Source organism: Stegastes partitus, unplaced genomic scaffold (assembly GCF_000690725.1).
Source record: "Stegastes partitus isolate 25-593 unplaced genomic scaffold, Stegastes_partitus-1.0.2 Scaffold137, whole genome shotgun sequence".
NCBI lineage: Eukaryota > Metazoa > Chordata > Actinopteri > Pomacentridae > Stegastes > Stegastes partitus.
The window spans coordinates 1-25220 of NW_007577868.1; the positions used below are offsets into that span (position 1 = coordinate 1).

At 42.6% G+C, this 25220-nt stretch overlaps 1 protein-coding gene across 1 annotated transcript; it reads right to left on the reverse strand.

Moving 5' to 3' along the window:
• Positions 1–260: 260 nt before the first annotated feature.
• On the reverse strand, positions 261–21157 carry LOC103355189 (zinc finger protein 800-like). Its single transcript, XM_008278888.1, has 10 exons — positions 20447–21157; positions 16160–16469; positions 10640–10735; positions 7560–7703; positions 3732–3912; positions 3433–3622; positions 3172–3334; positions 2153–2517; positions 1710–1807; positions 261–1577 (listed from the first exon to the last, which is right to left on the reverse strand). The coding sequence occupies exons 1-10, from the start codon at positions 20501–20503 to the stop codon at positions 410–412; spliced, it is 2772 nt and encodes a 923-aa protein (XP_008277110.1). The 5' UTR covers positions 20504–21157; the 3' UTR covers positions 261–409.
• Positions 21158–25220: the final 4063 nt, after the last annotated feature.

A 25220-nucleotide genomic window follows, 5' to 3' on the forward strand; every position in this document is an offset into this window, starting at 1 on the left:
GCAGAGAGTCTTCTTCCTGAACAAAGTGTGAGCAGCAGGAGCTCTGAAACAGTCCTTTTAGAGCAGAAATAAAACCACGATTTATACAATCATGATGAAGTGAATCATCTTTGCAGTATTCTGAGATTAGACCTTCTGTGAGACTTTCACTGATTTGCTGAAAAGCAGACACAAGATGGGAGCTTTAACACCACTGTGAGAGGAAGAGGAGCGAGTGACACCGATACTAAGGTGGTGGAAGATCGATAACTTAATTTATATGATTCCAACTTCTTAGAGAATCATTGTTTGGCTTAATCAATCTAAATAAATGTCAGTTCACAAAACTTCAAGGCACTCTGGTCTGACCTAAGAACAAGACACTAATGCTCTTTATCTAGAGTCTTGACCGGGGCATTCTATGGGATATTTATGTCAGTAATTTAAAATCCAATACCTTCTTGGCAAAGGCCCGTCCACACTGGTCACAAGCGTGAAGGGAGAAATTCTTGGTCACCCTGACTTCAGTGGAGGATGTGGCTGTGCTGCTCTCTGATTGGGTGTCGTGCCGCCGGGTGTGTGGCGTCTGGCTGCCGGAGGGAGCGGCGGACGAGGAAGAGCTTCGCTGATGGGAGTGTTTTTCGCTGCGGCGGGTGAGCGGCGGACTGACGGGCCGGTGCTGGTGGGTCTGCTGTCTCTCCTGCTTACGGGTGATGGGAGGCGATGGCGTGAAGACTGGCGATGAGACTTCCTGCTGTTTCCGGGTCACGGGGGCAGGAGGAGGGACGGAGGTGGAGGACGAGGAGGACGAGGACGAGGAGGAGGCCGAAGAGGCGGTCGAAGCAGTTGTGGAGCACTCCTGCTTGCGAGTGACGGGAGGCGAGGGAGAGGAGGAGGGCGAGGAAGAGGCGTGGCGTCCGTTCACTTCCTCTTTGACGCTGCTGCTGCTGCTGCTGCCGCTCGTCCTCTTGTTTGTGCTGTTGAGGACGACCTCCGCGAGCCTCTTCACCGCTCTGCTCTCTAGCTTGGGCATGATCTTGGCCAAGTAGGCGGACGACTTCTTGTGCACGACAGTCACGTGGCGCAGGACGTCGCGTTTGCGGCGAGACTCGTAGCGGCAGAGAGGGCAGCGGTAGAACTTGATGAAGATGTCGTTGCCGTCCGTGTGCAGCTCAATGTGCTTCGTTAAGTTCTGACGCGAGCTGAACTGTCGCTTGCACAGTTTGCAGAAGAGCTGCTTGAAGTCAAAGCCCACTGACAGTTTGGTCATTTTGGCGGCTACGCCACCGCTGCACACGTTGCTGCCGCGGGAGGACGATGAAGACGATGGCGGCGGCGGCGGCGGCGGCAAGGATGGCGCCATCTTTGGGCCTGACGGCGGCTCCTCTTCCTTCACCTTCATGGCATTTTGGACCACAGAAACTCCTTTAGCTGCCCCAGTGCTGTCGCTAGGAGACGGAGACGGGGCTGGACTACTGTCAATGTCTTCCTCCTCCTCCTCCTCCTCCTCCTCCTCGTCTGAGGGCTCCACTGCTTCCTCCTTCACTCTCACATTGTTGCTGGGAGCCACGGTGCTGTTATTGTTATTGGTGCTGCTGCCACTGTTGCCACTGTTGCCACTGTTGTTGCTACTGCTGTTGCCACCGCTGCTGCTGCTGCTGCTGCTGCTGGGGGTGGTGGTGGTGGCGGTGGTGGCGGTGGCAGTGGCAGCAGTGGCGGTGGTGGTAGGAGTGGCTGCTGCAGTAGTCGGGGTCGGCGTGGGTGCAGACCTGTTACTTTTGATGCTGTATATCTTGTGGACGATACGCATGTGTCTCTTCAACATGAGCTGAAAGATACAGAAACACAAAATTATAAATCAATTGCTGAATTTCTTGGAAAATCGCTACTATAAAAACAATCATCTTATATATTTTTAAAACTCTCAGTCCCACATGTTGCCAGGATCTGAACCTTTATACTCACTGACCACCAAAATCTGCCCGGTTTGAAAGGCATGCTGTCTCTAAAGTAGTGCCAAAATTGTATAATTTTTCAAAGCAAGGAACAGAAAAGATTTGTTTGATTGAACAGTGACGGGTCATTTTGTCTGAAAACGTCACCAAACTTCAGCCCGTCATTGTAATATATTTTCTAAATCGTCATTTAAAAGTCAACAGGTCACCAAACCAACCTGAGAGCTGTAGTTCCTCTTGCAGAGTGTGCAGCGGCATGAGGTGGAGTTCGTCGGTGGAGTGGCCGGGGGCTGAGTCTGAGGTTTGGCTTGGTTTTGGTTTGAAGGAGGTGTTTTAGAGTTCACGGGGGTGGACTTGGAGCTTTGGGCTCGTGTTGGAGACGCGTTGTTGCTCTTCCTGGGAGGCGTGACTTCCAGCGTGAAGGGCTGGCCGGGTCGCGAGGCGATGCTGGGCGTGATGGCGTCCCTCCGCAGACCGCGATGCACCTCGTCGAAGTGGCGGCGTACGTTGGCTTTGGTGGCGAAGGTTTTGAGGCACACTGGGCAGGATTTTCCGGTCGGTGTGCTGAGAGTCCTCGGGCGACCTCCAACATCAAAAACAATCATTATCATTTCAATTAAAGTTCAACTTGAAAAGCAAAAATAGATTGACTGCACATGGGTAAGGTTAAAAATGAAGACAAATAACTTTACAAAATTAGTCTGAGACTCTTAAAAGCTGTGCGACTGAAGGAAAACGATGAAGTTTCTTTCTGTTCAAGATATTTCAGGCTGTTTTTTTCTTCAAAAATTAACTAATCAACATGATCATTCAGCTCTCTGAAGAACAAGTTAATGTCGTTTAGAAACACAAACAGCCAGAGTTTCTAAACAATGTTATCCAGTCTTGTGTCTTATCAGTGACCTAACAGAGGGTAAGTTAGGACGCTGTAAGTAAAATATGGACTTTGCTTTAAAAAGATTAAGGACACAAGTTTTAATGAGCTTTACTGGCCTTTTTACGCTAGACATTTTGACTCTTCATAGTAGGAAAAAGCACAGGTATACATTATAAAGATTAATGACAGCCTGATTCCTTTTAGTCATCTCTTGACGATAGGTCAGCTTTCTACTGTGGAGTTTGAAAACCAGTGCTTGTAAAAGTTCTTTTCATGTAACGCAATGACTATGACAAATATTTTACAACATAAACACCACATTCACTCCTCGTTCTTCATGTTATGTGTAGAACTCTTTACCTTTCACCATAGAGAGCAGGCTTGTTGGAACTGTGCGTGTCTCTGTGAACTTTCTGAGCTCCTCCAGTTTTGTCTGGTGCATTTTGCGACAGTGACGCCTGATGCTGCGACGCGAGTTGAAGTCTTGGCCGCAAAGACAACATGAGATTGTCACGTCCTCAACCTGCAGGGTGAAAAGAGAAAGAATGAGAAGATAGATTTACTCACTAATACTGGAGTCCAGATCATCTTTCACTCTGTTTTGAGTCATCGTTCACCTACCCCGCTGTTGGACCCCTCGTCTTCAGGCGGTGGCTGCTCCTCTTTAGCCTCCTCCTCGGGCTCCCACCTCCTCTGTCCCTGGTTGGGTCCTGGGCTGCTGTGGCTCTCTGGTCCGCCTGGCTGGCTCGCCTGGTTGTTGTCCACACCCTCCACTGGTTCTCCTTCCCAGGCTACAGGACTCTCTCTGGCACTGTGAGGAGCGACGAGACGTATTAAATAAAGTACAATGAAGCCAAGTCCACACGAGTAATGATTATGCAGATGAAATAAACATCTTAGTCCATCAGAGGAGTAGCTACCTGGGTGTGTGTGAAGGGTATCTGGCCAGCTCCTCCTCTGTGGTGATGTACTGGAACACCGCCTTGTTCGTGGTCTGAATTGGCTCCAGTCGCATCACGTAGTCCGGCCGGTCGGCTCGGGGATAAATGGCGTCTAACAAATCCTTCATGGCTACACTCTGCCTGTCGTCTCCTGATGAACCTGTAAAAGAACAAGCCCCACCAGAAATCAATTAATTATCATTAAAAAAACAAACAAACAAACAACTACTCATTTAAAAAAGCAAATGTTTATCCCTTGTTGGGTGAAATCAGCATACTGTACCTACTATAAGAGATTCAAATCGATGCTATTGATTCATGTTACTTTGGTGGCTGCTCAGATTTCAGTCTGCTTAAAAAGGCAGATCAGTTCGCTTTTCTAGGAAATGCTCCAATACCCCAGGGCCCCCCAACGAGCAACTTATCAGCAAACCTAATGCTGGAGCTCATGTTAGCAAAATAACAGATGGTTTTTGTCGATACAGAGAAACCATGTATGTTTAACATAGCACTGAGTTTCACTGCTGTGTTACCCATGTCCCACAGCTAGTGATTTATCTTACAAAACACTAATGTAGTCAGTGTAAGCCCCAGTGTAATTCAGAGAAGCTGGAGGAAAGTTGTTATAATATATAAACACTCTGTAGACTCTGATTTAGTGCACTGTGCCTAATACAGAGTGAGTCAGAAATTTGTAATAATAATATTTGCTTTAAAAGCAGCAAAGATTGTAGAAAAGGACCCAATTTTGCATTTACAGTTTCCACAACTTCCATAACAGAGGTGTGTTTTACTGATAACGCCATTAAGAACAGACATGAGAGCTGATATTGGATAATAGAAGGTGATGCAAAATCAGTCCTATTTTGGGGGGACAAAACCCATTATGATGTTTTGTTTTTCTGTAACATATAAAACACTGACGCTGACTTGAATAAAACTATTTGTAAAAAAAGTCATTATTCCAGAATGATTGGGGTGATTTTGTAGGTGAGTGCATCGAAAATGGAAAATAATTTTTAAAAAGCTGGGAAAAAAAACCTTTTTGGAACAATGGCAAAGGATGTTAGTTTTTTGCTTTAGATGGCATTTAGATTTGACTTTGCATTCACCATACAGAGTTGTGTTGCTAATTTGAATAGTCAAACTTGGTGTGCTAGCTTGTGCAGTGGCAACAACTGCAAAACACCATCAACAGCGTACCTGTTTCTACTCAGCAGCATCCTTTCTATACCTGAAATATTTCCATACCACTGCACGTCTTTGCACAACCAAATCTTTTTTTCTTGTGAGCAAACTCCATGTTTTGTGAACAAAGTTTTTCAACAAACAACAAAACTCAGTGTATCCAAAACACCTGAAGTTGAAGTAAATTATGTTCTACGAGACCGACTTCTCTTGTAGATTAGTCACGAACAATTTGAACTATGCAACTTCTTTTTGTATCAAGCAGCGTGTAAAAATGTAATTTGCCTTACTTCACACTGCACTTTGACTGTCACGTCAATGCTGAAACGCTAAATGGTGCACCCCTTCCGTAACTAGTGGAAAAAAATGACCTTAATATAATAAAACATAAACACGAGCGTTCATTTAGCTGTGACATCCTCACCTGACACATCCCAGTTTGACTTCATGGGTTGCGAGATCATCCAATTAAAAAGAGAGACTGGAACTTAATAGCTAAAGGTGTTGCATCAACAGTAGATGTGTGTCCTGTTAGAATATGTTTGACCAACACACCGAACCCCAACCTGCTTCCCTGTTGTTGCAAATTGCGTCTGGGCGTCAGATAAAAGTGTCAAAATGTAAACAGACAAGATCATCTCACAGGGGCCGGCTTCCCCCCTCGCTTCAATTTACTTTTGTGTTACTGAACAAGAAGGTAAAATGGAAAAACTATTAATGCGGTTAGAATGTAGATAGGTTTTGGTGCTGAATGAGACGAGGGCTACAAAACATTTTCTGTTTGGTCAGTTTTATCCACGCGGAGCTTCCTTTCACAGCGATTAAAGTAATTTTGAGCATTATCAATGTGGATTTTCCTCTTTTAGCAAATGTGAAAGCTCCTTTAAAACAAATACACGAAGAGATGATGGAAAAAGAGGCAGTGAGTTTTAAATGTCTCACGAATGATCAGACGACGATCATGTCTGGATGGTGAAAAATGCAGCGTTCAAGGGGAAAAAAAAGTCGTGTTTATCCACTAACCACAATTACTGCAGAGCCTCAATGCTGAAAAAAGGCCCCAATTAGGCAATTTATCCAAATAATAACTCAACACGCTTGGACTCGTGAAGAAATAAGTCAGCGGTGCCACTTCATTGCGACCACATACAGATGAAGATGAAATTACTCCCTTTTTTTACCACGGCAATCATTACATTGGAGAAAAAGGAGCAAATTATAATTGACTGTGTTAAGATCGATTCCTTTTAAAGTAGAAGAGGAGAGTTGGGTAACAGGGAAATTACTTGAAGGGTCTTCATCCTTTCCTGAAGTCTCCTTGCATTTCTGAGCAGTAAAGAGTAGAGACGCGGACACATACTGTGGCTAATGAGAGGTAGATAAAACACAAACACTGAGAGATCAAAGTCTCTTTTCTTAGTGATATGAGAGGAGAGCAGGGGAGAAACTACACTTTGAGGAGGGAAGATGATTGATGGATAGAACATGTGACAGTGTGCACAGACAGAGGAGATAATAGCGCAATAATGAGGAGGAGACAGATGGCGTTAAAGAGAGTGAAGGAGCCTCGGAGTGAAAGTAAAATGTGAAGACGCCCGAGGAGACGCGGGAGAAATCGGTGATTCTGTGCAGAGAGGGTTTGTGTGATTGTAAACAAAACTTGAGCTGAAGTTAAGCTTGATCCCTGCCTTCTTCTTAGAGTCACTGTTGGTCTGTATGATCTCTAAAAATGTCCTAATTGAACATCGTCAGCATTGACAAACGCTCTGACGCCATGTTGTGATCGTTCTACCTGTTGATGTTATTATTAGGTTTAAGGGCATTTTTGATCTTTTATGTTGTTTTTGTGCTTTGACATCAGAGGGCTATACTACAAAGAGAGATTAAAGAGTTATCAAGATATATTGAGCGTGAAGTCAGACTTATGTTCAGAGTTAGGGATCTAAATAAGAAGCGCCAATCTTTCACCGATTGTTTTCTCTATGAGGTTTAGAGACACTCAGCTAAGGAAATACATTATATCTGCTGAATTACATGTGAGTAACGCTGCTAATCAAAGCCGTGCATTCAGACTAATGCAAACTGTACCATGCAAACCTGGAGGGATTCAGCTGAAGATGCAGAAAATGCACAAAGATGCTCTTAAGCATGACTCTGATTTGCTGCCAAGCCTGTTTTACGCTGCTGGTGCTGCAGCTATCAGCACCACATTAGAAAATGGATTAAAAATGGATCTGTTGGTATTTATCGCACAAAATATTCAATCAGGAACATTAGTTAGACATTGTTGTGGTCAAACGTTACCCTTTATTATACCCTAATTTTCAATATCATTGCTTTCTGCCATCATGCTTTCTTCATTGTTACAACATGGTCCTTTTGACTGAAGCAGACGACACACCACTGATACATTTTGTGCAGAATAAGAGCCAAACGACTCGTCAAGCTCCCCCATTCGTGGGACCACGATGATGGCAACCTACTTAAAGAATTATGTTGATATTCACCACTTGGGGTTGATTGGGGTTTCAGGTTTTACCAGACCAGTTCCTCCGTAAAAAACCTCTCAGCAATAGGACTACAAATGTATCCTTTTCATATGCGTGCTGGGTCACTAACCGTCGGGTTCAGGCAGCCGGGATAGGCAGTAGTACTCCTTGTGTGTGATGAGGTTCGGCAAGCCCCTGAACAGACTGCGGCACAGTTTACACTCGAAGATGGTGTCCACCTCCCTCAGGAGCATGTGTTTCAGCTGGCTGGTGCCTGCAAGACAAACAACAGTCGTCTTGAGTAACTTAATTGCCTTCAGAGATAATGGAATGGACATATACAGTGTATTGTAAAAAGTCATCGCATTCCTAATAGTGGGAGTTTTTACAAAGAAACCACTCTCTGTGGTCTTTTTTCTGGCTGCAATCAGCGTTACATCGCTGTTATGCTCCACCTAGCAATCACTGAGACATGATGGTTGTAGTGCAATCCGCTACACAAAAGCTTATTCATGCAATTCAAGTCTTGAAATTGTTAAAAAAAAAAAAAAAAAAAAAAGGAGTCTGCAACACTGTATATTTTTTTTGATAAGCCCAGTTTCATGTAGAAAAAGCATTCAGCAGATTGTAAATAAGATTTGTTCTAAATCTTTATGAAAAAAGCTCAAATAGGAAAAACATCTGTAAGCTATATGCTTTTATATGATCTTATACAGTTGATAATGGCTAAAAAAAAATTGAAGTTAAACAGAGGAAGAGCTGGGAACTTCCAGTTTGTATGACAGGCCTGCTGGGTAAATTTGATAGTAGATTTGTTGAATCCCAGGAATAATCTCTATGGCCTTGTAACAGGATTTCAGATGATGACAGTCTTTGTGCAAAGTGCTACATTTGCATCACTGCTGTCATCATCTTTGACATCTTTTTTTTCATCATTGTCATCAGAGTGATGACTCAAGTGTTCCGTCTCACTTCGATTTGTCCGTATGGAAGCACTCAGTGCATTGTTAGATATGTGACTCACATTCGCTTACAGCATGTAGCAGCATGTATTGTATGCTCTGTTGGGCATTTTATACCCATGTGCACAGACACACACATTTGTTTGATGCAAAAAAAACACTGAGTAAACACTGTTACGGTGACTCACGCGGACGTCAGTACGACACATACCTGCACACACACACACACACACAGACAGGAAACACACACTGCTGAGGCCTCTCACCTGTCACTTCGTTTTATCTGTTGCCCCTTTGCCACTGGCCCAGTTAGGATGCAACTGTGCTGTGTTGTGGCATGATTGTATACTACAGCAGCAGGGGATAATCACACTGACCCCAAAATATTACGGCCCTGCCTGGAAGCAGTCCTGGAAACAATAACCCAATCACACGAGCCCCCCCGCTCACGGACTCATAGACTTTGAGAAACGTTCACAAGAAGCATAAATCTTTCTGTGAGTCTGCAGACTTGCCAATAGTTCATTGTGAAACTGGTGATGTATGAACGTATTTGTCCTGGAACCCACAAAATGTACACAAACCAAGCATGGATGGTGCAGGAAAGAAATCCGCTAGGAAGTTTATCTGGAAGTGACACTCACTGCTGTGGTTATTTATTGCCTGTTTGTAGAGCTGTTTGTATTTTCAGTCAAACATTCGCACTGGATTTACAGATTTTCATGGCTTTCCTGACTTTTAGCAGTTTGTTTAAATGTACAAACACTGTAATGTGACAAAGGGGGAGCGTTTAAATGAGTAGCTAACCGAATGAAACACAGGTCCATTATGTCTTTCTTTAGTTGGCGCTGTCACCAAACTGCGTCATCGTCTTTACGTCATTTCAAGACATCATGAAATGACAGCTCTGACTTTAGTTAAGTGTGGGAAACTTTAAACCGTACGGGGTGGAGATCATGAATGAGAAGAGGCTAGCTGTCAGACTAAACTGAACATGGCTGGCTCATATGAAGCTATAACAAATCAAGTAACTGATCCACTGACTCTTGGACTAATTAAAGCATTTCCAGCTTCTAACTGGAAATGATTTGCTATTTTCCTCACCTTACAGCAAATGTTAATTACACAAAATACGAACATATCAGAGCTAATGATGAGTATTTTCGCTATTTTCTAACATTGTATAGGTCAAAAAATTGATTAATTAACTGAGAAAATAATCAATTAACTCTCTGAACCACAAGTAGGTAGTTTTTTTTTTTGCTCCTGTCACATTTTCAGTCACTGTGGGCTCATTTTTTAACTGCAATATAAAATCTTGCACCTCTATGGAAACAGCACAACGATGGCTAGAAGTAGAGAAAACCCACAACTGCCTTTTGTGCTGAATAACACAGTTATATGAAATAAATTATCTAGACAAGAAAAACAAAAAGTTAATTTTGTTGATACTTTAGAAAAAATTAAAAGAACCTGAAATCAGGATGTGAAACATTTTTCCAAGCATCCACAGGTGTTACCAACATTGGGAAAATGGTGACACTACATACTATTGATATTCTACTACTTACATTTAAAATTTGATCAGTGGAAAAGTCCCATGTGATTGTTGGTTGCAGCTAAATCCTTGCTTTTCTGTGGCACCAAAGGAGCGCGTGTGCGCTTATTTTACAGAATCTGTTCAGTGCAAACGGTGAATTTTTGGCAAATCTTTAAATGAGGCAAGTTGAAGAAAATGATTTTTGATTAAATATCACATTTTTATGCTTTGATTTGGCGATGTTTGATTAGGTTTTTTTATGGAACAGCATGTCACACATGAATATTTCAAGGACTGTCAGGCGGTCTGAGGACTCCTCCTGTTTTTATAGTCCGTGGCTCTGATAAATGGTGTAATTTTAATGATTATTTTAACAGATCATGTGTCTTTCAAGTAAGTTTTGGGCTTCAGAGACTTAATGCATAAATAATGAAACTAATAATTAATTGCAACCTCAGATTCAGAAGCTGGATGAGCCTAGAGCTTCTAATATAACATCACAAACGACATAACAACAACTGAGCAACTGTGCTATTCTCCTCATATGGAAAAAACTGTCGCTGCATTGCGGGGATTTGATCACAATTTCTTGTGGCACGGCACAATAGGAACAGTCGACACAGGCACAAAAGAAAGGAAGGAAGCTATGACAGGAGACGATGAATAAGAAAGGAACGAAGGACAATAGGAAAACACACAGACACAAACCGGATCGGAAGCATTCAATTATCTGCTGAATCCCAGACTTGGAGGTCTGCAGAGGCTGCTGGAGCAGAGGAGGATCACCAGGCTCCACGCAGAGGCCTGCAGAGAGGGAGAAACCAACAGACAGAGATTGCGTTTTGTCAAAGTGAGCATACAATTACATCAGAGCATGACAGTCCTTGAGAAATACGGCATCACCTGCAGATTCTGTGCAACAAAACAAAGTACATTGCGGCGTGCTTAAAGGGAGCAAACAATCAGAGTCAGACAATGAGGTCTGCACAGGAGGGTGATTCAGTCTGACCTCGTTACCTTCTTTCACACACAACACAACGACACGACACATGCTCGTTCTCTTTCACACTGACACACGGTGACTATGAGAGAGCACGTCATCTGTCTTCTCCGTCTAAGATCAGTATTCGAACAGAACAGAAGAGAAGGACAGGATGCAGACAAAAGAAATCTTTACAAATGAAATCTCTCAGTGGTGCTCGTTTAAAGGACTCGAGAGAGATGGACGGGAAAGATGAAGACAAATGTATGCAGATGAAAAGTTGCTGCGTCCAACACACGTCCACAGTGTCACTTCATCTGCCACAACAGGAACGTGACCGGAGAGAAATGTATTCATGGTCATCAGATTGGTAAAACTTTTGATCAACCGTCCAGTTGTGTTGTTTCTTCACTGTGGTGCCTGAGGTCTTCTGACTTTACCGTAATGCCGTGATCTTTGTTGTTTCAATAGATCTGAGTCCAAAAAACTACTCAATTGTTTTCCTTTTAATACACACATTCCACTTATGCACGGTACACACTTTCCCCAACATCTCTGCCATATGATTGCACCTGTCTCTGCTGATTTCGGTACTCACAGGTGCTGCGCCTCACTGACTGACCGCCAACTATCTGAAATCCATTTCACCCTTGTAAAAGACATCACCGGTGCTGCATTTGACAGTATCGCTGTAGCCAGCCAGGGTTCAGCACATCATTACAGGTCAACTAGCATTTTTTTTTTTACAAAACCTAGCTGGGTTTTCATCCTCGTTTGTGTCCACAGCTAAAGCCAGCGTGGACGTTTTTGTATAAATAGCTCAAACAGAACATGGCTATTTAGACGTCAGCTACACACAGACGAATTGAAGTCAAGATGTGAATGTTTGGGTCCTGCAGTGAGGGGATCTGGTGGGCATTTTGGTGGCAGGATTTGGGTCCACTTAGAGGGAAGGGCCACTGAAAATGAACACATTAATACTTGTTGATCTGAGTGAGCTTTTTCATGTTATTAAAGATTGGTATCTTGATGGAAATTATCTCCTTCAGGACGATGATGCCCTCATCCACAGGGCATGAGGTGTCAATGAATGGAGGATGAAAATGATGTGCCTTTAGAGTTACCAGATTTCAACCCAATCGACGGCGCTCTCCGCCGCCATCATCAAAACACCAAATGAGGGAATATCTTCCCCCAATAAAATCCCACAAACTTCGATAATCAACACCCAGGCAGCACATGAAGGCCCAACACCATGCTACGACACTTCTCCTTTAATTCGTAACCTCTCCGTCTTGCTGCTACCCTACTGCTAGCTTCTAACGCACTCCGACCTGGTAAATCCTCTTTTTCATGGACTCCCAGGCTCTAAAGGGACGCTTGAACCTGGAAATGCCTATTATGTCACGCATGGTGTCAGATTTAACAAGCGGACTGGAAAATGTTTTTTGCCTTTGCTCGACCTCAATCACCAGAGGGTGCAGGGTCGGCTGGCAAACCTGATGATGGTAGGGACTGGACGCTTTGTTTGAGTTACTACCGGCTTTTGTGGGAGCTCCACTTTATTACTTTTAATCATTGGATTCTCACACTTGTACTTTAAGACTTTTTATTCTTTGTTTCTGGTTGCTTGTAGGTAGTTTTTGCTGGTCTCACTGCAACCAGAAAGCGTCGATAAGAACACCAGGAAACTGTCCGTTCAAATATGTGCAGGATACATAATTTTCAAGCTCTCTGAGATTTAGTCTTGGTTTTCTGCCAAATATTGAACAGTCCTGGCTGAAATACTACAGAGACCAGGTTCATTCTTTATCCTAAAGCATAAAAAGCTTCATATTTCTGCCTTGAAAGCAAGGATGTGGACAACACCTAACAAATATGCCTTTGTAGTGTAAATTTTTACTTACTGGTCTTAGCGCCAAACAATGTTATTTTCCCTTTGTATAAAACATTAAATATAAAACAGCAGGATTTTGGTTCCTGCATTATTGATACAAGCAGACCCACAGTGGGCTACTGAGATGTATTGTGGGAAAGTGAAGTGCTCGCGTTTTACCTGTTTTATGAAAACAGGTAAAATGAGAGAATATTTTTTCATCCATTTTTTATTTCACCAACTTCATTTTACATCAATACAATCCTGACTGTTCGTGGAGACGGGCGTAAAAACAAAGAGGAGGCAGAACAATTACACACTTAAGCAGCGCCACGGACCCTGCAATCACCTCAAACGCTTTGTAAGGATGTAAAATAAGGTGACACTGAGAGCATCGTTTTTGCTGCAACAAAAAGAACATTTTGTGACAGCAATGACGAGGACGAAGCTCTAAATCAAACGCTGCGTCCAGCAGTAAAATGTCAAATGTTTGTTTGGTGTTGAAGCACGCACATAAATTATTGCACACAAACTACAATTAATGTTTTGTCGAGGCTGTTAATCAGAAGATAATGCTGCATTTTGTTAATTCCGCGCAATATTATCGGTCTGTTTTGTTTATCAACGAGACAGAAGTTTGAATTTATTTTTTGAAGTTGCTCGATGAGGTTAGAGACACTTTAAAGTGTTTGGCGACGGATTCATACGCTGCATGTTGAAATGCACAAAGACAAAAACACAAACTCACACTACGGGGTAAAGCAGTGCAACATGGCTGAAGTGGTTGGTAAGTTGTTGAGGCAATAACTCATTCAGACAGACAGTGAAACTGCTTAAACCTGCCGGGGGTCGATCTTAGTGACAACCTGCGTCAGGCGACCTTTTTCATGACCCTCTTCTTGGTCCGGTCAGGGCTGAGCGCAGTTTGGACGCTGCTTTTCTTTGGTGAACCAGCATCAGGAATGTAAAAAAACAAGCAAAGAGAGCAGGCGGGCAGACAGAGAGAAGAAGCCTAACTTTCATCGAATTATTCGGTGCAATTTAAACTACATTTTTTTCAGCGATGTGTACTGAACAACAGAGAATCTCTGTAAAAGCCAGTTCATGCTTTGCGTGTCCGTGTGTGCAGAATGACGCAGATTTTGAAACACATTGTTCTATTCCTGCCAATCCCTTAGGACCGACTGACCCACGTTCAACCGCTGCTCACATGGAACACATCTCTACTTTGGCCTTTAAAAGTTCTCGTTGGAAAATAGGTGGAAGACAACAGATGTAAGGCTACACAGGCGTCACATTGTCCCTTATATCAAGAAAACACATTGGTTTCCTGTTGTGGTTTCTGGAAGACTGTAGCTTTTGACAGAATATAGCAGCCGCTTACAGATTGGGATAGGGGATTTCTTTTATTTGTTTTGTCTCATTTCAGTCACACTGCATTTCTGAGCTCTCTCTACTTCTAGCCGTGGTTGTGCTGTTCCCATAGAGGTGCAGCACTTTATATTGCAATGAAAAATACAGTGAAGAAAACTGTGAGCGGAAACAAACAAAACCGCCGAGAAACGGCCTGGAGTTCAGAGATTTGAGAGTCCTGCCGTGGCTACAAACAGCCACTACTCAAGATATTTTTCTGGCTTCAGCACCAAAAACGAAGACTGAACTTCCTATCGTGTTTTAGGCGTGTACAAATTAAATCCCTACCAAAGTGCGACAGTGACGACTTCAACTGCAGTTCAATAGATGATGAATTGCGAGTGCGTGGAGGACCAAGAATCTCCTCCTACAGTCACTCCTCATAACACGTATATATTTAAAGCACCATCTATCTTTCTGGAACAAGTGCAGCCAACCTGCATCTGTGCAGATCCCTCTGTGGATGACAAAATTCATGTCATGCATACCCTTGGCCTTAACGGTGAGGACAAGGGTTGAGTGTGGTCTCCTTAATGGATTCACTGTGACCCACATTGGGTGCTTTCCTTCGTGCTAACATATCTCCTCACTTGCTTCCTAGCTCCTCCCAGTAAGAGCTAACAATCACTTACTCTTTCACTCTTTCAGAAGCTTCGTCTCTTATCGAGGTCAATTAAAGGTTTGAAAAATCCTCCATGATGACGGCGGGCTGAAAGATTTCCAGGTCGCAGGAGGAGAGATGATGCAAGGAGGCATAAGTTAGCATAATGAAAAGCAGCCGTAGATTAGTCTGGTTTCAAACTCGCGTCTGCTTCTGAAAGTGCTATAAGGAGGCCAAAGGAGCGGCAGACAGACCGACACACCCACAGAGACGTGGACAGAAAAGCGAGGCAGGAATGTGAATGACAACTGTGTGAGAGGCTTTGACAGAAAGAGAGAGATGGAGATTATGTATTAATGTGTTTTCCTCATTACCATCCCCCCCACACCTCTCCCACGCAAGCTGCTATAATCCCAGCGGGGCAGGTCGGTGACCCCCGACCTCCGTGCCCCGCTCCGCAGCAGAGCCAAAGATCACAGCTTCCTTTAATATAAGCGGTGCAACTGCTTCCTTAGCAGCAAAGTTGGGAAATAGCTCCCAGGAGCAGAGTTTATACAGTACGTGAGACATCTATATCTTTTTTCTTTTTTTTTTTTTTTAAGGGAAGCGAGGGAGAAAGGCATTGGCCGCTACGCTAAACGGAGAAAACAAGCGTGTCAGAACTCGGCAGAAAACATTACATCATGATAATTGCAGCTCTGATAGCCTGGTGGTACATTTTACAATCCTATACCAAGAGCTTAGCTTGGCTTTAGGGCCGTGAAACACACTAGCGAGAAGTAATCACACCATATTGGCTGTATGGGACACCTGTGGTTTCTGAGGGGGAACAAACTGAGAGAAAGAAGTCAATGTGGTCTGATCTGAGGCCACAGAACTTCATAATAGACAGGAAAAAAAGTCAAACAATAGATCATATCACAGTCACCAATAACTTCTTATTACGTCCCCAAGTTAAAACAGTAGAACGTTTATTCTTAATCTTTAAAATTGAGGCAATTTTCTAAATTTCCTACTCTATTTGTAGCCAAGGTCTGCTCATTTAACACCCCCCATACCTTCAGAGTCCCTCCAAACAATACACAAGTTGTGCCAAAACCAGTGTAATAAATCAAGCTCCAAATAAAGCTTTCACACATGTTCAACAACTAACCAGCGCTCGAAGCCAAAGGCAGTTCCTATTTCCCGTTTTCTCTGTCAGAACAAACCATTCAGTTTTATTTTTGAGCACACAGGCAGCCTTACTCTGGCGCTCTGTCAGTGAAGCTACACAGGAGGCTGACAGACAGTTTTAGCCTGTAGGTGGATGAATCAAAGCAGCGGAGGATTGCAAGAGGGAAGCAAACCTTTACACACCTTGGTTGCAGGCGCCGGTCTGCAGGAACTGCTCCTCGGTCTGGCAGCTCTGGTCCCTGGTCCGCCCGTTGGGGTCCCGGTGGGGCTCGGGCAGCAGAGGGGGAATGGGCCTCCACAGGGGCTTGGCCTGGGCGGCGGAGTCCTGGCCGTCAAGCGGAGGCTCCTTCTGGTCCCAGTTCTCTAACGGCGCCTCGGCCGGAGCAGAGGCCTGCAGGTGGGGCTGATCGGAGGACTGGTCTCCCTCTTTGGGTTGCGCCTGTGGTGGATGCTGGGTGTCCGAATGGAGTTCCATCTCTGTCTGACCACCAGTCTGTGAGAACGAAACCACAGCACACAGCATGAGCAGCAAGAAATACAGCGAACATCATAAAATACAATTAGAGTTAAAGTCACTGTGTGGATGTGATGTTTGATTGCAATAATCTCCTGGGTTTAGTCACTGGGTGGTAGAAGTAGCAGCAAAAATTGTTGTCTGTCACAATAATACTTTTGTATGACCACAGCAAGGGGCCAAATCAGAAATGTTCACATCTTACAAATAGCAGTTTGCAGAAAGAAAAAAAAACAGCATGTACAGTTCAGTTCAAATTACATTAACTTTAACACTGCATTGTGGAGTTAAACACTCTGAACCCAAAAAAAACAGCTACAGGATTTGAAAGGGATGTTATGTGTAAAAAAAAAATAAATTTTTGGCATGTATCAGAGCCAGAAACTCCAAGAACAGAAAAAAAAAGAGTCAGATTTCCAACTCTCTGATGGTCCTTGATCTAATCATGTGTGACACATGGTTCTGTCTAAGCTTATAATAGTGACATTTCATGAAAATCACTTTATTTTACATCCATCCATCCATCATCTATCCATCCATCATCTATACACCGCTTAATCCTCAGTAGGGTCGCTGGGAGTCTATCCCAGCTGACTCAGGGTGAAGGCAGGAGACACCCTGGACAGGTCACCAGTCTATCACAGGGCTACACTTAGAGACAGACAACCAAGCACACTCACATTCACACCTACGGACAATTTAGAATCACCAATTAACCTCAACATGTTTTTGGACTGTGTGGGAGGAAGCTGGAGAACCCAGAGAGAACCCACGCTGCACGGGGAGAACATGCAAACTCCACGCAGAAAGATTCCGGGTGTCCTCACCGGGACGCAAACTGGCGACCTTCTTGCTGCGAGGCAACGATGCTAACCACCGAGTCACCTTGCACCCTTTATTTTACATGTCTCATTTTTAAAAAATAGCCATAAACAAAATGTTTAACCAAACCAAATTCTGTAAAAATAATAAATTCTGCACTCCTTGTCACAATTGTTCAGCCTTTTATGACTCAGATTCAACCAACAAGTGAGGTGACAAAAAGTCTTGTGACTTTTTGACTGAACTGCAGCTTGTTCTTGTGCAAAGTAGACAGGAGACACGTAATAAAGCAAATTAATACGGAAAGTAATAAAATATTTATAGTATATGAAGCTACTATTTTTTTTTTCTAGTAATGGTGACACCTGTGGATGATTGGATAAACATTGCACTAGTGGATTTCATGTTTTTTGTCCAATGTTTGTAAAATATATAACTAAAGATACTTAATTTTAATGTTTTTATTATTAATTGTGGTGTGCTATCAGTCTTCTGCACAAAAGACATTTTTGAGTTATCACCACTTCTTCATTTCCATAGAAGGACTTTGTATTGCAGAGAAAAAAAATCACTGCAATCCCTGATAACAAAGTAAAAATACCCAAAACTAATACATAAAAGACACAAACTCTAAAGCTTTTTCATAATTATGTAAACAACAGCTGAAATTCAACAGAAGAGAGTCCTTTGCCAATTAAATGTATAGCTGTCCTTCTCTGAGTAACTGTTTATTACGACCGTATTTAGCTGTGTGAACTCCAAAGTCAGAATCAGGTGTTGCTCTTTCACACATGCAGCAATCTTACTGTCAGAAACACTTTTCTTAGTTTCGGGGATGCCTGGTTAAAGCCTACAGGACAGGACTCGCCCTAATTTCTGTGGACAATTACCGGCTACATTCAAGCGTGGGCTCAGTCGGACATTACTGTGAGTTTGTGCTTGGGGGGCCTGGCGGGATATAAAGTCCGATTAATGTCCGACATCCAGCTCCTCTGGGTGAGGTCTAGAAAAGTTCTGGGTGGCTCCGCATGTGTGAAAACGGTTTGTAAGCGTGTGGCAGCCATGTCTCCTGAGCATCCAGAAAATTTTGTAGGGGGGGACATTAACCTTGTCACGCACGGCCACCCTTGAGCAGATAAGTGACTCCATGCCGACACATATATCTGTCTGCCTGTTGAGTGTGTGTGTCTCTAAACCAGACCTCTTTCTCTCCAAGTCCCCAATCTTGTCTCCTCCCCCACCCACCAATTTATCCTCATTTTCTCTCTATGTCGGTGTCTGTCTCCCTAACTCCTTGTGTCCCCGCTGCCCTTGAAGAGGGATAAATGACTCCACATCAGGCCCATTACATCACATTACCACAGGACAAGTGGGCCACTTGGACAGTGTGTCACCTCGTGCACACGAACGCGCTGTGCCGTAATCAAAAGGCCGCAAAATAGCTTTAACGGTATGTTACGCAGCACATGCATAGCCTGCTGCAGACACTGAACGCAGGGTCACGGCCTGGAGAAACGTGCAAAGAGACTAAACAGCGCAAAGTCAATAAAACTTCTGTTGCTGTGGCAGAAAGCGGAACTTAAACATCAAGACTGCACGGGATGAAAGTACAAAAAAAACATCAGGGAGTGTTGGAATTTATCAGTCAGTCAATCAGTCAAATGAGTCACTTTTCACTGGGAAGCGGTGAGTGCAGAGCAGAAGAAAAGGGGAGTGATGAGAGTAGGTGGACTCGCCGCGAATTTCCACTCAACAAAACTGTTAGGTGGAAAAAAGAATAAAACAGACTGACGAAATCTGGATTAAAGAGTGTGGCTGAATTATCACGATGAATATTTAACGCGAGTCTTTCAAACGTCTCATCAGCCGCTGTCATTATGATGCTCGGTGGAAAAACAAACACAAGACGTTTGAAATAAAACAATGGATACTACGTCTGAGTGGGTTTGCGTCAGAACTGAGGGAAGCGTGTGCGAGACCTTTTAACACAAAGTGTGAAGTTGCGAGGGTTCAAAAATAATGAGCTACTCGATTATGAAATGCTTTGTGAGCCGCTGTGTGTCGTCTCCAAGTTAATTCGTGCACAGAGGAGCTCACGTGGCTCCGGGCTTGACTGAGAGTCGAGAACAGCCATTTAGCAATTAGTCGGAACTGTTTGTCAATATCGAGATTAAGGAGGTGAGCATGCAATTAAAGACACTGATGAGGCTTCACCTTAAGGTGCAAAAACAGAGATCTCAGGATGCGGCGGCATAAAAACGTGCGAAAAGAAGCTGGTAGATTTCCTGGAACAACAGTCTGGAGACTAAAGGAGTAAAAATAAACCTTTATCAAGACGATGGAACGAGGAAAAGTGTGGCAAACAAGAGAAGAAGGGAATGACCCAAAGTGTTGCACCTCGTTTTGTCGAACACGGGGCTGCTTCTGTTCAAGCTGTCAATGGAGCCGGCACATTGTAATTTACTGATAATTTTGCTGTTGATAGAAGGATAAGTACAGATTTATGCCCTAGATGACATGTCATTGTTCAGCTGACAAATATCCTAAACATACGGCCAAAGTGGCCTCAGAGTAAAGAGGTGGAATATCCTGAACTGTCAATCACCTGATCTCAATTTGCCTGAGGTGCATTCCACAGACTGAAAAACCCCACAACAGGCACAGAGACGATTGACTTTATATGTGTCTGTCAAAGTAAGTTTAAACCCTTGAATGTTGGTTGTATGTGTTAAAGGTCTGTATCTCCCACACAGTTCTATCTATATTCATGTATTGACTCTGCACTTTAATGTGTTAGCGTGTGGATTTATCACAACACAAAGACTTTCATTGTATTGACAAAAACAGAGCTACACATGAAGACAGACACATACAAGACAGGGATTGATGTGTTTAAAGTGGGACATCTGATCACAGAATGAAGCTTTTCCTCCACTAACACTCATGGAATAAAACAAATCACATGATGTGGTGTACATGCCAGGTTGCATGGGTGGAGTAAGATTTGGGTTCTAACAAAAAAGGAAGTGTGTTTTTCACAATCTGACTGTGGAGGGAAAAAGACTGGACAATAACATCCAGGTATTGTTGAGGGGGTTTTTTTTGTTTAGTTTTTTTTTTTTTTTTTGCAGTACCTGTCTGCGGAGACAGTGAGAGCTCTTCCTCCCAGCTGACTTCTGGACCTTCACCATGCTGCCAAGACTGGCCTGCTGCACCACACGTTCACTACCAGCATACACCTGTAACCTGCAACAACACTCCACATGAGCCAAACACTGGACTGGAGGAAACACACCGTGTGCTGGATGTGCTTCTAAAATATTAAATGCTTGTGTATGTGTGCACCTAAGCTCCGTTTTTCAAAACAGAAAAAAAAAAAAAGTTAAGAATTGACACCAGTTTGTCCTGTCTCATCTGTGTGTATGTAGCTGCACATATCAGCTGCATTGAAGACAAGTTTCATTGTTTGTTTTTGAAATCCCAAAGGTGAGAATTTGTACTGTCCTGCTCTAAATGGGCCTTTGGGAAATGAATATACATGACAGTAAACATGATCAGTCCACATACAGTAAAGGCAAAGAAGTCTGTGCACTTCCCTGTTATTTCTAACCATTTGCTCAACAGAAATGTCTATTCTGTCTAATATAATGTTGGGTTTCCACAGTGTAAATTCAGAAACTAGAACAATTAAACCCATGTTACCTACATGAAGTGCATCATCTCTGTGCACAAAAATGTCCATTGTGCTTGACAGAATGAAATTCCAAACAGCAAAACTGCTTCTTTTTTTTCTTAAATCACATCATTTTGGTTTTGGTGATTAATTGATTGATGAATTTCCTCTGATTCAGGCTACACTCTCTTTGGATTCCAAAAACATCCTCTGTGCAGAAAAAAAAAAAACTCCCTGACAAACATGTATATTACAGCGAAACAGACAAAAACACAAGGGGGGGAAAAAACAGAATTAAGGATGATCATAACAAGTGTGAACAGACATATAAATGACAGATGCTAGAAACAGGCTGGTTTGGGGAAAGTGTAATAATGCAATTACTGGCAATGGAGCAATGCCCAATGAAAGTGCTAAAACTTTTATAAGCTGACAGATGTGAGGTTTTGCAAGATCAAATTCAACATTAAAAGAAAAAATCTTGAAAATGAGAGGGAAGTTGGTAAGTATATAATTATATTCTTGCACTGAAACTGTAACGCTCACAGTGTGTATGTTTTATTTGTGCACGTTTTTTTCTTTACATTTATTTGAAGACATCCTATTAATTAACGTACAAAGAACTGGCAAACTATACTAGTGGAGGGATAGACTGGAACCAACAACAAAAACCTTCCTGTTGCCAGAATGTGCATCCACAACACATTTCTACGCCAGTATTTCTTGTGAAAACGTGCATTAGAAAACACAGAGCCGAGTGTTTACTGGCGGCTGTGTGCTTAGAAACGACAGCGGTTTAAGATCCCAGTAATGGTGATTTGTCACAATACTAATTCAGCTGCGTGTTGCTGCCAGGACAATTAGACCCATGTTACCTGCATTAATATGCTACATGAGGCGCATCATCTCAGTGAGCATTAAATATTGAGCACGCTGCCTCCTGAACATGGCTTATGCTAATGGATATATATGGTTTTCCCAGAGCAACCTTACAGTGGGTGTACATGCTATAGCTGCAGATATACCGGTTCAATCTGCATGAAACATAAATTGCAACATCTATCTAAATAAGTACTGGTGCAGCCAACTTACAAACAGATGTAAAAAGGTCATCTCCACCTGCTTTGGACATACAAACTAGGATGGAATGCAAAAGATTGAGAAAAATGTCTGTGACAGTAAATAGCTGAGTGAGTAGAAGATGAACTGAACTCCAAAAGGCGTAAAGTTAAAGATGAGATATTCGTTTCCATATTTTAAACAGGAGTTTTGTACAATTTAAGAGTATTAAGCGGTGTATAGATAACAGATGGATGGATGAATGGACAATTTACGAGTTGAAAAAAAAATTAAAAGGAGCGACATGCAAACGTTTTTTGCTCCCCAAGAGATTTAACCTCTCGTAACATTTACAAAGGTCTTGACCCTTAATTAGCTTGTCGTTCCAAAGCTTTAGAAATACTCCGACTCCTCAATCTTTGTCCCAACAATCAGGCTCCTCTACGCAGCTGCCTGGCACTTTGAAAGTTCAAATAAGTGACAGCCACATAAGAAGACAACAGATTCTTTTCAGGTTTCCTCAGTTCTCAATGCAATCAAGAAACAGCAGTTAACAGGACTGGTGGAGGTCAAGTTGAGTTTTGAAAGACCAAGAAAACTCTAGCGAGAACGGCAAAGCAAATCCCCTGTTTGCCACAAGACCTTCAGGAAGAAGCAACAGACTGTGGAGGGGAGCCGAGCTGTTCTACTCACAAATACGACCTTCGTGGAAGAGCCATGAGAGAAAAGCCTTCCTGTATTTTCAGTGCAAAGTTCTCCGTCAGAAGTTTATCAAAACAAGCCGGACGCATTGTGGAACAAATCTTGTGGACTGATGAAGCTGAAAGAACTTTTTGGCTGCAGCGAGTGAAGGTATGCTTGGCGGGGGAAAAAAAAGTGTGCTGAATTTCATTAAAAGAACATGCTTCCAACTGGTGGAGTGTGAATCGATTACGCTTTAGGCTCGTGTTGCACAGGGAACGTTACACTAGTGGAGGGAAGAATGGATTCAATTAAACACCAGAAAAATGTGGAAGCAAACATCAGAGTCTCTAAAAAAGCCCAAGATGAAAAGAGGATGGCTCACAGAACTAGGATCATTTTGCAGGAACAATGGATGAAAATCCCCCAAACAAGAACTGAGACTCTTAGCTGGCTACAAAAAAGCTTTTTGCAAGCTGTGATAATTGCCAAAGGCAGTGTAACTAAGTACTGACCGTACAGTCTGTCCAAACTTTTGCTTTAGGCTCTTTTTGTTTTTTTTTGTTAAACTCTAAAAGATGGAAATAAAAAGCTTTTCTTTCCTGAAACATCTAAGAAATGTGTCGCTTTATCTTTTCGCCTTTTGAAACTTAGGTCATCTTTACTCACTTAGCTATTCACAGAAATGGCCAGACTTGTGTATATTTTTCTGGAAAAAAGACAGAAAGAGAGAGACAGATGGCGAATATATTAGAAAATGTGTTAGAAATAGTATTTTGAATAGTTTTTGCTAAGTTGTAGAAATATGGTGCCTTGGACAAACTCTCTGTAAGAAAATTAGTAAATAAGAGTCTCTAAATAAGTACTGGCAAGCGCTTCAAATAAAATAATAAGGCATAAATGCCGCCACACATACATCAAATACAGCACAGTATACAAATATTAAGTGACATATAGACTGGCAGTGGAGTTACAATTTACTGGTGTTTCAGCAACTCCCAGAGGGTAACACTTATAACAGCTGGTGTTTTGGGTTGGTGAGAACAGAAATTAAATGCTCTTCTTACAGTTTTTTTGTCTCAAAGTGTAATAATTCTACTAATGGGAATGTGGAGCCAATGTTCCTGAATGAGTCAGTTATGACTGTTGAACCTGCTGGACTTGTTGCTGAGGATGATGTGAGGATGCTTTCATTTGTTGCTGTCTTAATTTCTGCTGGAAGAGCCTTTAAAGCGCATCTCTGATGAATATTGTCTGTTTTGACTGCGACAGTAGGTGCCAATAAGTTTTAAGAAGCTTGCATTGGATTGGATTGCTGGTAAAAAAAAAAAAAAAGAGGTGGTTTGCGCTCATAAAATTTGCGTTACAGCATTTGAGGTGAAACAACGTGTGCTGCTGCCCTCTAGTGGTCGTTTACGTTAAAACAGTTTGATCCAACTCCGCATGTGCCTGACACTACATGAGTTCTTGCCTGCACTGGTTCCAATAGAACATGATTTAGATGCAGTAAGTTATGCTGAACAGCCTCATTCTTTCCTAATTTGCTATCTCCAGCATTAGCTGCCACCACGGTTAGTAAATTGACACTTTTTCTTTCTTTCTCCAGCGTATGAGTGTGAAATGCCCCGAGAGTCGAATGTTGGACTAATTAAATGTGCTGCGAGTGACAGTTGCTTAATGCAGTTTGGCTACGACATCATTTGGGTGTCCCAAACTTATGGAAATGTGGAACTAGCAGACAGCAAGAAAAAAAAAACAACACACAATTGAGCAGAGTGAGAACGAGAAAGCACTGATCTCTGACTGAAGTTATTATTTCTTCGGAGCCTGAGGCCAACGTGCATTCATTTGTATTTTGTGGTTTTATTGCAAATTAGTATAAAATTGCGAATAAATACATTAATAGCAAGAAATAAGGATTGTGAGGTACAACGATGAGGAAACTGGAGATTCAATGCAATCACAAATCTTATTAGGAACAGAAACATAATTTCTTCACAGCTCATAGTTCAGGAAAATTAACTGCAATTGTGTCGCTAAGTGTGGTACATTCTAAGATATCTCTAATGCACAGGCACATCCCTGCTTGGGAAGATTTGTAGTTTTGGTAAAACTCCAGCAGAGGGAGACAAAGCATGCACTTAAATGTTTTTTTTTTCTAGTTGAAAAGTTTTATAGTCCAGTGATGTCTCCAAAAGAGGAGACATGGACCACAAAGCGACACGCACAAGAGGCCACGGTGGGGTTGCAACGACACAAAACATATCTTCACGCAAAGGGTGTTTGGTTCATACTCATCCCCTCAGGTATGTGCAAAAATAATGTCCAGCCTGCAGGTGTGATGGTTAAATTTAACAACAAAAACACTCCCCTTAACCGAAATATGTGCACGAAAACAAGAGGTAGGGGACAAAGGTCAGACTGCTCTTGTCAAGGATATGACAGGAAATTAAATGTAATACTTTGCCTAGCAACAGCTGTGTAAATTATGATAG

Excerpts from the sequence above, each read along its gene's own strand:
- LOC103355189 (XM_008278888.1), bottom strand. The coding sequence starts at position 20,503 with ATGGTGAAGGTCCAGAAGTCAGCTGGGAGGAAGAGCTCTCACTGTCTC. Across the intron at positions 16,470-20,446 it reads CTCACTGTCTCCGCAGACAG|ACTGGTGGTCAGACAGAGAT; the intron begins GTACTGCAAAAA and ends TCGTTCTCACAG. Across the intron at positions 10,736-16,159 it reads GACCGGCGCCTGCAACCAAG|GCCTCTGCGTGGAGCCTGGT; the intron begins GTGTGTAAAGGT and ends CCCTCTCTGCAG.